At 40.7% G+C, this 12,440-nt stretch overlaps 1 protein-coding gene across 1 annotated transcript in view; it reads left to right on the forward strand.

Annotated features, from left to right (window-relative positions):
- The window catches only part of IFT81 (intraflagellar transport 81), a 227,136-nt gene that overhangs the window by 20,157 nt on the left and 194,539 nt on the right, over positions 1-12,440 (forward strand). Inside the window, exon 3 of the mRNA XM_089676578.1 lies at positions 3,561-3,664. Within this exon, the coding sequence (XP_089532704.1) occupies positions 3,561-3,664 (104 nt within the window). The remainder of the gene's footprint in view (positions 1-3,560; positions 3,665-12,440) is intronic.

Genomic DNA, 12,440 nt, shown 5'->3' on the forward strand with positions numbered 1-12,440 from the left:
CTTGAGAGTTGACAGCAACAGATTCCAAATGCAAATAGCACACTTGAAATGAACTTTGTGACCTTTTATCTGCTCATTGTAATTGGGATAATGAGGGAATAACACACACCTGGCCATGGAACAGCTGAGAAGCCAATTGTCCCATTACTTTTGGTCCCTTAACAAGTGGGAGGCACATATGCAAACTGTTGTAATTCCTACACTGTTCGCCTGATTTGGATGTAAATACCCTCAAATTAAAGCTGACAGTCTGCAGTTAAAGCACATCTTGTTCGTTTCATTTCAAATCCATTGTGGTGGTGTATAGAGACAAAAATGTTAGAATTGTGTCGATGTCCCAATATTTATGGACCTGACTGTATATATATATTTTTAAACTGAGACCCTAGAGAATAAAATGGTGGATTTTGCATGTTTTTATGTCATATGAAATTTGCACAGCAGTTTTTCAAACACAATTTTTTGTGAGAAAAGTACAAAAAGAGGTACAGTAGATGTGTGCCGCAATCTTCAAGTATGCCATGCATACTTGCAGATTATAGCAAAAGCTCACCCTCCACCAACACATTTTTCTTCCTCTTTAAAATGTTTATAAACTTTTAAACATTAGAGCAGGAAATAATTGAACTTCATCTGTATTAGGATATCGCTAATATGCCCTCTTCTACTTGGAGTTTCCCATAAAGAAGGCCACTTTCTAATTAATCCTAATTTTGATAGACAAAATTATTGAAGTCCTACAGGGGGTTTTAACCAGAGAGAAAAATGTGGACCAGTTTTTCACAGTTGTATTGAATGATTCTCTAGTTTCCTTACCTCAATGTATGCATCTTATCTAAATCTCCTCTCTGAAGTGCGATTACTGATCACCAGCTACCTCCAAATGTTTATAGATGCTTCAAAGTCATCTACCTATTCATTTAAATAACTAACTATAAATTAAAATGTCTTTTATGCTGGGGTTTTATATACTAAAACTTGACTGTGTTGGTCTTAGTTTAAACTTCCTAGCAAACAGCTAAATATACAATCCAGTTCTCAGATATAAGCCTTAAGATAAAAAAAAAGAAGCCTTCCAGTATTAGCTCCTCCCAACAACACTCCCCCCCCCCCCCCATCCACCACCAAATACATACCTTGCTTCTCTTTCAGTCCACTGTACCAAAGTGCAGCATTGCTGCTTTCTCTCTCTCCTCACAGGACTCAGAGGCAGCAGCAGGAGCCATTGGTTCCTGCTGCTGCCAATCAAATTCTGTCAGGAGTGAGGGGGGGGGGGGCGAGACTGAGCAGCAGTGTGTGTCTATGGACAGACAAGCCTGCACATCTTCCCCCTACAGCAGAAATGGGGAAGCCAAGGTTGCCAGCGGGGGACCCTAGAAAAGGAGGTTTGGTGCCGCTCTGTGTAATACCATTGCACAGAGCAGATGAGTATATTTATTTATATTTATTATTTTAATTAGAAAAATTTCCTTTAATAACACTGTAGGTAACACTTACAGGTCTTGTCCCTCCCCCAGCCTATGAATGGACATTGGAAGAAGAAGCAGCACATGAGATCATCTCTGTCGCTCTGCCCTTATTCTGCACTGTAGTACAACTTCTGCTTCTCCCTCTTCCAGCTCAGTTCTAAAGGGAATTTACAAGAGACTGTTATAATACAAAATTGGGTGCTTACACTGCTTGCATATAAAAAAATAAATAAATATATATATATATATATATATATATATATATTACAATTGTGATTCAAGTAATATTGTTATTGAGTGTTATTAAAATTACCTTTCCTTTTGAATCTGTAGTGCTGTAATTTTCTGTAAAATCCAATGCAACATGGCTACCTTGAGGCGTTTTGTACACAGATGGTATACTTAACCACTAGGGGACTGCCCTGCAGTACATATACTGCTACAAGGCGGCCCCTGTGCGCAGGATCACTTATATAAACGTGATCCTGCATTTCAGGGTAGGGGGTGCACGCTCGCCCTACCTGTGGCACCGATCACGGCCGTGGGTGTCAATCACAGGATCCCGGCAGGTGATTACCCGCCGATTGCCGGCAGACACTGACGCAGAGGAAGGTTGCATTGTTTTTAATGGCGCTTTCCTCCCTGTCAGTTTTCAGCACACTGTTGTGGATTGCTGGGCACAGCCTTCCGGAACAGTGTGTAACAGTGAAGTACACACCTCCCGCCCCTTAGTAAAACACTCCCCTCACACAGTTAACCCTTTGATTGCCTCCAAATGTTAACCTCTTCCTCCCCAGAGCCATTATTACAATGTCAGTGTTTTTTTTTTTGCATTGATCACTGTATTGGTGTCACTGGGGATGTCAGTGACCCCAAGTCAGTTCCCCCCCAGTTTCAGATTGTCCACCGTAGTCCCGGAGTCCTGTCATAAGTCGCTGATCACCGCCATAAGTCGTTGCTTGCCGCCATAAGTCACTGATCGCCACTATTATTAGTATATAAAAAAAATAAATCCAGTATCTATACTGCCATTTGTAAACGCTATAACTTTCACGTAAACCAATTAATTTACACGTATTGGGATTTTTAGCAAAGACATGTCGCAGAATACATTTTCGCCTTCATTTATGTCGAAATTTTATTTTTATACTGGACATGTTTTATAGCAAAAAGTCCAAAGTATTGTTTTTTTTCTTCTCAAAATTGTCATTCTTTTTTTATAGCACAAAAAAATTAAAAACGCACAGGCGATCAAATACCACCAAATTTCTTTTGGTGGTTTTTTTTGGACTTTTTGCTATAAAACATGTCCAGTATAAAAATCAAATTTTGTGGGGAAAAAAAGGACGTAAATTTAATTTTGGTGCAGTGTTGCATGACCGCGCAATTGTCAGTTATATTGATGCAGCGCCATAACACAAACCACTTATGTAATGCCCCCTGCTGGTGCAGCAGCTGATTGATAATTATAAAACCACTCCCATACAGATTCACTCACATGGACACAGACAAACTGCTATTACTTCAGAATAACAAATGGTAGGAATCTGCAACTAATTTTTAAAAAATCCCTGCAATTTACATAGATCACCCAGAGGGGAATGTTTTTTCTCAACGGAAATTGATATAATCAGTATATACTGTGTGGTTACCAATTCAATATATTTGCATTTTGGGTTCTCAGCATGTGGATAGGTTTTTATAAATTAAAATGTGGAATCATGGCAGTTTCTACTTTATCACGAAAGAGGCAGTATCAGCAGCAGAAAGCAGGTGCTAGGTTTTAGGGAAGTTAGAAGTCAATATTTTTCCTTCTGAAGCAGAGGTATAAAATAGTCATGGTCCTGAAAGGCAAATGCTCCCAAACAGGAAGAAAGACTGAGCTTGAACCATAAAAAACTCATGGCATGGCTTGTCTGGATTGTTTACGTTTAAACGTGAAAGAGTATTTAGAATGATGAATACACTTATGGGATCGTGACATCACAAGAATTTAATACAATCCACAAGAATGAATTCTTTTTCACTCTTCTCTCTGTATAACGATAATAGTGTGATATGTATTATTTATTAATATTTTTGTCTTTGCAGCATTCTGTTGATATTCGTGAGGAAACACCTGATCAAACAGCAAAGAGAATGTTAAACATTCTTGGTATCCTTAAATATAAACCTCCAGGAAATGCTGCAGACATGTAGGTACCAATAATCATCAGACCGTGTGCTCTGTAAGAAAGACCTGTTTATTATACTCATATTTACTGCATATCTAGTTGTCAGAATTGCACAATTAATCATTTGTGATTTTCTTCCTTCAACAACTTTTGCTTCCTCAGTGTAGTCTATCTTTGTTTTCCTTTTCCCTGTCTGCTATATTTTATTATGACAAAATCTGTCAAGTATTGTGGCCCCTCTTTGTGCTAGCACAAAGGTTTCCATGGATTTGTATATGAACTGATATTGCTTGCTCTATATATACAGTACTGTATATGTGTAAGTATACACCTGTATGACCTGTTGTTGGTCTGCACTGTATATATGTGTTCATATGCACACATTCACTTCATTGCCAAAAGTATTGGTATGCCTGCCTTGAGACACACATGAACTTTAATGGCATCCCAGTCTGTAAGGTTCAATATTGAGTTGGCCCACCCTTTGCAGCTATAACAGCTTCAACTCCCCTGGGAAGGCTGTCCATAAGGTTTAGGAGTGTCTGTGGGAATGTTTGATCATTATTCCAGAAGCACATTTGTATCAGGCACTGATGTCGGACGAGAAGGACTAGCTTGCAGTCTCCACTCTAATTCGTGCCAGAGGTTGAGGTCATGACTCTATGCAGGCCAGTCAAGTTCCTCCACTCCAAACTCGCTCATCCATGTTTTTATGGACCTTGTTTTGTGCAGTGGTGCGCAGTCATGTTGGAATAGGAAAGAGCCATCCCCAAACTGTTCCTACAAAGTTGGGATCATGAAATTGTCCAAAATGTCTTGGTATGCTGACACCTTAAGAGTTATCTTCACTGGAACTAAGGGGCCAAGCCCAACCCCTGAAAAACAACCCCACACCATAATCCCCCCTCCACCAAACTTAACACTTGGCACAATGTAGTCAGGCAAGTACCGTTCTCCTGGCAACCAACAAAGCCAGACACGTCCATTGGATTGCCAGACAGAGAAGTGTGATTCGTTACGCCAGAGAACACGTCTCCACTGCTGTAGAGTCCAGTGGCGGCGTACTTTACACCACTGCATCTGACGCTTTGCATTGCACTTGGTGATGTAAGGCTTGGTTGCAGCTGCTAGGCCATGGAAACCCATTCCATGAAGCTCTCTACGCATTGTTGTTGTACTAACCTGAAGGCCACATGAAGTTTGGAGGTATTTAGCTATTGACTCTGCAGACAGTTGGCAACTTCTGCGCACTGTGCGCTTCAGCATGCACTGACTCTGCTCTGTCATTTTACGTGGCCTACCACTTGGTGGCTGAGTTGCTGTTGTTCCCAGTTGCTTCCACTTTGTTATAATACCACTAACAGTTGACCGTGGAATATTTAGAAGCAAGGAAATTTCACGGATGGACTTATTGCACAGGTGGCAACCTATCACGGTACCACGCTTGAATTCACTGAGTGCCTGAGAGCGACCCATTCTTTCACAAATGTTTTAGAAGCAGTCTGCAGGCCTCGGTGCTTGATTTTATACACCTGTGGCCATGTACAGTTGCAAGAAAAAGTATGTGAACCCCTTGGGATTATGTGGCGTTTTGCATGAATTGGGCATAAAATGTGCTCTGAACGTCATCTAAGTCACAACAATAGAAGAACACAGTCTGCTGAACATAATACTACACAAACATTAGATGTTGCCATGGTTTAATTGCACATAACATGTAAACATTCACAGTGCAGGGAGGAAAAAGTATGTGAGGCCCTAGCTTAATGACTTCTCCCAGAGCTAATTGGAGCCAGGAGTGAACCAACCTTGACTCCAGTCAGTGTGATGATATTGGATGTGTTGCTGACAGCTGTCCTGCCCTTAAAAACATACACCTGTTTTGGGTTTACTGGTTTCAAGAAGCACTGTCTGATGTGAACCATGCCTCACAGAAAAGAGCTCTCAGAAGACCCACGATCAAGAATTGCTGACTTGCCTGAAGCTGGAAAGGGTTACAAAATGATCTCCAAAAGCCTTGATGTTCATGTGTCCATGGTAAGACAGACTGTCTACAAATGGAGAAAGTTTAGCACTGTTGCTACTCTCCCTAGGCGTGGTCGTCCTGTAAAAATGACTGCAAGAGCACAGCGCAGAATGCTGCATGAGGTAAAGAAGAATCCCAGAGTGTCAGCTAAAGACCTACAGAAATCTCTGGCACATGCTAACATTTTTGTTGACACATCTACAATAAGGAAAACATTAAACAAGAATGGAGTACATGCGAGGACACCATGGAGGAAGCCATTGCTGTCCAAAAAGAATATTGCAGCACGTTTGAAGTTTGCAAAAGAGCACCTGGATGTTCCACAGCACTACTGGCAAAATATACTGTGGACAGATGAAACCAAGATTGAGTTGTTTGGGAAGAACACACAACACTGTGTGGAGAAAAAAAGGCACAGCACAACATCAAAACCTCATCCCCACTGTAAAACATGGCGGAGGGAGAATCATGGTTTGGGGCTGCTTTGCTGCCTCAGGGCCTGGACGGATTGTTGTCATTGATGGGAAATTGAATTCCAGAGTTTATCAAGACATTTTGCAGGAAAATGTACGACCATCTGTCCGCCAACTGAAGCTCCGCAGAGGATGGGTGATGCAACAGGACAATGACTCAAAGCATACAAGTAATTCAACAAAACAATGGCTGCAACAGCACAGAATACGCCTTCTGGAGTGGCCCAGTCAGAGTCCTGACCTCAAACCGATTGAAATGCTGTGGCATGACCTTAAGAGAGCGATTCACACCAGACATCCCAATAATATTGCTACACTGAAACAGTTTTGTGAAGAGGAGTGGTCCAAAATTACTCCAGATCGTTGTGCAGGTCTGATCTGCAACTACAGGAAACGTTTGGTTGAGGTTATTGCTGCCAAAGGAGGGTCAACCAGTTATTAAGTCCAAAGGTTCACATATTTTTTCCTCCCTGCACTGTGAATGTTTACATGTTATGTGCAATTAAACCATGGCAACATCTAATGTTTGTGTAGTATTATGTTCAGCAGACTGTGTTATTCTATTGTTGTGACTTAGATGACGTTCAGAGCACATTTTATGCCAATTCATGCAAAACTCCACGTAATCCCAAGGGGTTCACATACTTTTTCTTGCAACTGTAGGTGATTGGAACACCTGAATCCAATGCTTTGGAGGGCTGTTCCAATACTTTTGGTAATGTACTGTATATAAACTGGTGTTTCTCTGCTCTATATATGTGTGTACATATGCACATAGTATATGAACTAGTATTGCTCTGCTCTGTATATATGTGTACATATACACATAGTATATCAACTGGTGTTGCCCTGCTATGTATATGTGTGTACATATGCACATATATGAACTGGTGTTACTCTGCATATATGTGTACATATACACATAGTATATGAACTGGTGTTGCTCCGATTTGTATATGTGTGTACATATACACATAATAGGTACTGGTTTTACATTATATGTGTTTTTTTTCTAGCATATTTTTAATACCTTACACTGCCTGCAACATATGGAGTGTACATCATACACTCCTGGCATCTATCAGATTGCCAAAGTTAGGAACCGAGAGACAGAAAGGGACAACTCCATCACATGCATGGGAGTTGCACCATAATTGGCCACCCTACATCTACAGTGCAAAGACCAGGATTTCAGGATATTTATAAACCCACAGTTGTATGGTGTGTATAACCCCAGCTTCTGTACAAAGATATCTCCCTCAATAGCTAACCAGTATATAATTATCCACTTGCCCTCCAGAAGATTTACCCCCCTTCATGACCAGGCCATTTTTTTGCTATATGGTGCTGCACTACAATTTCGTGGTCATGCAACACTGTACACAAATGAAATTGATATAATGTTTTTCACATAAATAGAACTTTCTTATGGTGATATTTGATCACCAATGGGTTTTTTTATATTTTAAAAATTCAAAAAGACCGAAAATTAAAAAAAAACAAAACTATTTTTTACTTTTTGCTATGACACATATCCAGTAAAACAACAACAACAAAAAATCATAAATTTAGGCCAAAATGTATTCTGTTACGTTTTTAGTACAAAAAAAAAAATCCCAGTAAGTGTATTCTAATTGGCTTGCATAAAAGTTATAGTGTCTACAAATGGCGGTATATATGCTGGAATTTTTATTTATTTATTTTTTAATACTTGTAATGGCAGCGATCAGCAACTTATAGCGGGCTTGCGATAGTACGGCGGCCATTCTGACACTAACTAACTGCCACTGACATCTCCAGTGATCGCTGCTAATAAAAAGCACTGCCACCTGACACTGTACCAACCCACACTGGGCAGGAAGGGGTTAACATCTGGGGTGATCAAAGGGTTAAATGTGTGTTAGGGATTGATTTAATTGTGTATTGTGTAGTGTTTTACTAGGAGACATGCTGACTTTTATCTCCCTGCTTTGCAGAGAGATAAAAACAAGCACGTCCCCGCTTATAGGAGAGAGATCTGTGTTTACACTTACAGATCTCTCTCTTGTCAGTTTCTCCGCTGAATCGCTGGCCTTGGACCTGGTGATTGACACCTACAGGAGCCATTGACAGCACAGATGGGATGGTGCCCCCTACCCAGAAATGCAGAATCATATATATATGATTTTGCGCGGAGTGGCTGCAGGGCTATTGGCAAGTGGTTAAATAAATAAATAAAATATTTATATATATATATGTTACTGCTCTCTTAAAAATATACCTTTATCCATATATTGTGCAACCCCTATATACTATCATGAATAAAATACTACTATTATGTGCAAGCACTAGTAAGTTTGTATTTGTCACATGTAAAGTGCTTCAGTGTGCTCAATATTTTAATATCCTCTATTCTGATCCATAATAGTGTCCTTTAACACACTCCATATCATCAATTTGGAGTTATTCACTTTAACCTGTTCTTGCCTGGCCAATAACAGAATGACGGGCGAGCGGGACTCTCGTCGATCTGGGTGGGCGTCCTGTGGCGTCCTTCCTGGATTGCGTGCTCACGCGTGCCCACAGGGCCACGCTGTGGCGAGATCTGTCACCAGCTGTATACCTCGGACACTGAGCCAATGACAGATCTGCGTACTGGTCCATTGCCAGTACCATATGACCTGCTGTGACCAATCACATCCGGTCACACGACAATTGTAAACAATGTATGACTTCCTTTCATGCCATCCATTGTATACAATTGTGTCACTAGCTGTGATGGGTCACAGTGATCACATGTATAGAATGGGGAAAATCACAGCCCATCTGTGTTATGTGATTAGCTGTGGCTAATCATAACAAAGAAACCTGAATGAAACAATTTAATTCAGTTAAAGGCTTGCTTATATTAAAGAAATTCTTTGCTATAAGCAATCCTAATGTGTAAAAAAAAAAAAATACTGATCACTTCCCCAAAGAAGTACAATGTTACTATGGTAACATTATACTACTCTGGTCACGGTGTATTATGAAAAAAGAAATCTTTAAGAAAAAAATGCACTAGTAACTTAGTTTGGGTACAGCGGTGCATGACTGCGCAATTGTCAAAGTGTGAGAGCGCTGAAAATTGGCCTGGGCAGAAAGGGGGTAAAAGTGCTCAGTATTGAAGTGGTTAAGGTCATTACAAAGGACAAGAGCGCACTCTCTACACCTAAAAAAAGGCTTCTTCACAGTAAGAGCTGTGAAAGTGTGGAATAGACTCCCTAAAGAACTAGTTCTGGGCAGCTGAATAGATTGTTTAAAAAAGGGCTGGATGCATTCCTAAAGTGTTACTAAATCTACAACAGTACAATCATTCTGTATATGCAGTAAAGCATGCTTGTTATACTCTCTGTGGAACTTAAGGGGTTAATCATTTGCAATGTGTAAAAATGTTGTTTGATCCTGACTTTTCTGATCCTCCCCTTCTTCCAGTGCCCCCTTCTTATCTCCTGATAAGACATATCGTGTGGAGTCACTCTGCACGTGCTCAGTTTGGTGCGTATTGCTAGAGAGGTGTTTTTTTTTTTTTTTGGGGAGAGTGCGTGTGATCAGCACAGGGCCAATCAGCACTGTCCAGACAAAGGTCAGGGATTCTGCATCTTCCTGGAGGAAAATGAAAACTCATACAAAGCTTTAGCATGGGCTTAGCTGGACGCTGATAGAGCAGTCATGTGACTTCTACAGTGAAAGAAATACGTATTTGATCCCCTGCTGATTTTGAATGTTTGCCCACTCACAAAGAAATGATCAGTCTAAAAATTAAATGGTAGATGTATTGTAATACTGAGAGACAGAATAGCAACAAAAAAATTGAAAAAAAATGCATGTCTAACAAATTATGCACTGATTTGCATGTTCATGAGGGAAATAAGTATTTGATCCCCATCACAAAACATGACTTAGTACTCGGTGGAAAATCCCTTGTTGGCAATTACAGAGGTCAGACATTTCCTGTAGTTGGCCACCAGGTTTGCACACATCTCAGGAGGGATTTTGGCTCACTCCTCTTGGTAGATCCTCTCCAAATCTTTGAGGTTTGGTGGCTGACGTTTGGCAACTTGAACTTTCAGCTCCCTCCAAAGTATTTCAATCGGATTAAGGTCTGGAGACTGGCTAGGCCACTCCAGGACCTTAATGTGCTTCTTCTTGAGCCACTCCTTTGTTGCCTTGGCCGTGTGTTTTGGGTCATTGTCATGCTAGAACACCCATCCACGACCCATTTTCAATGCCCTGGCTGAGGGAAGAAGGTTCTCACCCAAGATTTGATGGTACATTTCCCCGTCCATCGTCCCTTTGATGCGGTGTCCTGTCCCCTTAGCAGAAAAACACCCCCAAAGCAGAATGTTTCCACCACCATGTTTGACAGCTGGGATGGTGTTCTTGGGGTCATAGGCAGCATTCCTCCCCCTCCAAACACGGCGAGTTAAGTTGATGCCAAACAGCTCGATTTTGGTCTCATCTGACCACAACACTTTCAACCAGACCTCCTCTGCATCATTCAGATGTTCAGTGGCAAACTTCAGATGGGCCTGGACATGTGCTTTCTTGAGCAGAAGGACCTTGTGGGCACTGTAGGATTTCAATCCTTGTCGGTGTAATGTGTTATCAATTGTTTTCTTGGTGACTGTGGTCACAGCTGCCTGGAGATCATTGACAGTTGTTTGGTCTTTCTCCCATTTGCGAATGATTGCACCAACGGTTGTCACCTTTTCACCAAGCTGATTGGCGATAGTTTTGTAGCTCAGTCCAGCCTTGTGTAGGTCTACAATCTTGTCCCTGACATCTTTGGACAGCTCTTTGGTCTTTGCCATGGTGGAGAGCTTGGAATCTGATTGTTTGCTCCTGTGGACAGGTGTCTTTTATACAGGTAACAAAATGCGATTAGCAGCACTCCCTTTAAGAGACTGCTTCTAATCCCAGCTTGTTACCTGTATGAAAGATACCTGGTGACCAGAAATGCTGCTGAATGATAGGGGATCAAATACTTATTTCCCTCATGAACGTGCAAATCAGTGCATAATTTGTTAGACATGCATTTCTTTAGAATTTTTTGTTGCTATTCTGTCTCTCAGTGTTATAATACACCTACCATTCGATTTTTAGACTGGTCATTTCTTTGTGAGTAGGCAAACATTCAAAATCAGCAGGGGATCAAATACTTATTTCCTTCACTGTAACTGCTGCTGAGAATTGGTATTTAGCAGTTTATATTTACTAACATAGTTGCATTTCCATGTTGTGTGTACTGTGAGAGACCAGATATAGTGAATGCAGGGTCCTGGGTTTATTAACAACTAAATTCCTAGACATAACTGAATATTAACTTTTGTAGGTAACAATACCAGGGATTGTTAATCCAGAAATCATTTGATTTCTTTCTGGGGGATCAAGAAGAAATTTATTTTTTCCCCCATTGGAGCAAATTGGACTATGCTTTAGGCTAGGCTCACACATACAGCTGGTAAAATAAGTATTGAACCCATCACCATATTTCTCAGTAAATATATTTCTAAAAGTGCTATTAACTTTAAACTTTCACTACATGTCGGTAACAACCCATGCAATCCATACATACAAAGAAACAAAAACAAATAAGTTAAACACAGGGAAAAATGATTGAACACATAAAGGGAGGTTTAAAAAGGCATGGAAAGCCAAGACACCAGCTGAAATCAATCCTGCCCCTTGTCAGTGTAAATTAATATCTGCTTGTTCAGTCTCAACTGATGGTCTATAAAAAAGTGGCTCATTACCAAGGTGTCACATAAAAAGCAAAGAGCTCTCTCAAGATCTTCGCAATTTTATTGTTGCAAAACATACTGATGGCATAGGTTTCAGAAAGATTTCTAAATGTTTGAGTGTTCCAGTGAGCACTGTTGGGGCCATAATCTGGAAGTGGAAAGAACCAGTTGATCCTCCCAAGATTCCTGACAGAGGAGTAAAAAGAATTATCAGTAGAGTTGTCCAAGAGCAAAGACCTGGAATTACCAGGTACATTTGTTTCAAAGAAAACAATAAGTAATGCACTCACCCGCCATGGCCTGTATGCACACTCACCAAGCAAGACTCCATTGCTGAAGAAAAAGCATGTTGAAGCTCGTTTAAAGTTTGCTGCAAAGCATTTAGACAAGCCTGTGAAATACTGGGAGAATATAGTCTGGTCAGATGAGGACAAAATTTAACTCTGGATGCCATGTCTGGAGGTCAAATGGCACTGCACATCACCCCAAAAACACCCCAATACCAACAGTGAAGTTTGGAGGTGGGAACATCATGG

This window comes from Staurois parvus, unplaced genomic scaffold (assembly GCF_062004578.1).
Source record: "Staurois parvus isolate SC_StPar_1 unplaced genomic scaffold, SC_StPar_1.0 ptg000014l, whole genome shotgun sequence".
Classification (NCBI taxonomy): domain Eukaryota; kingdom Metazoa; phylum Chordata; class Amphibia; order Anura; family Ranidae; genus Staurois; species Staurois parvus.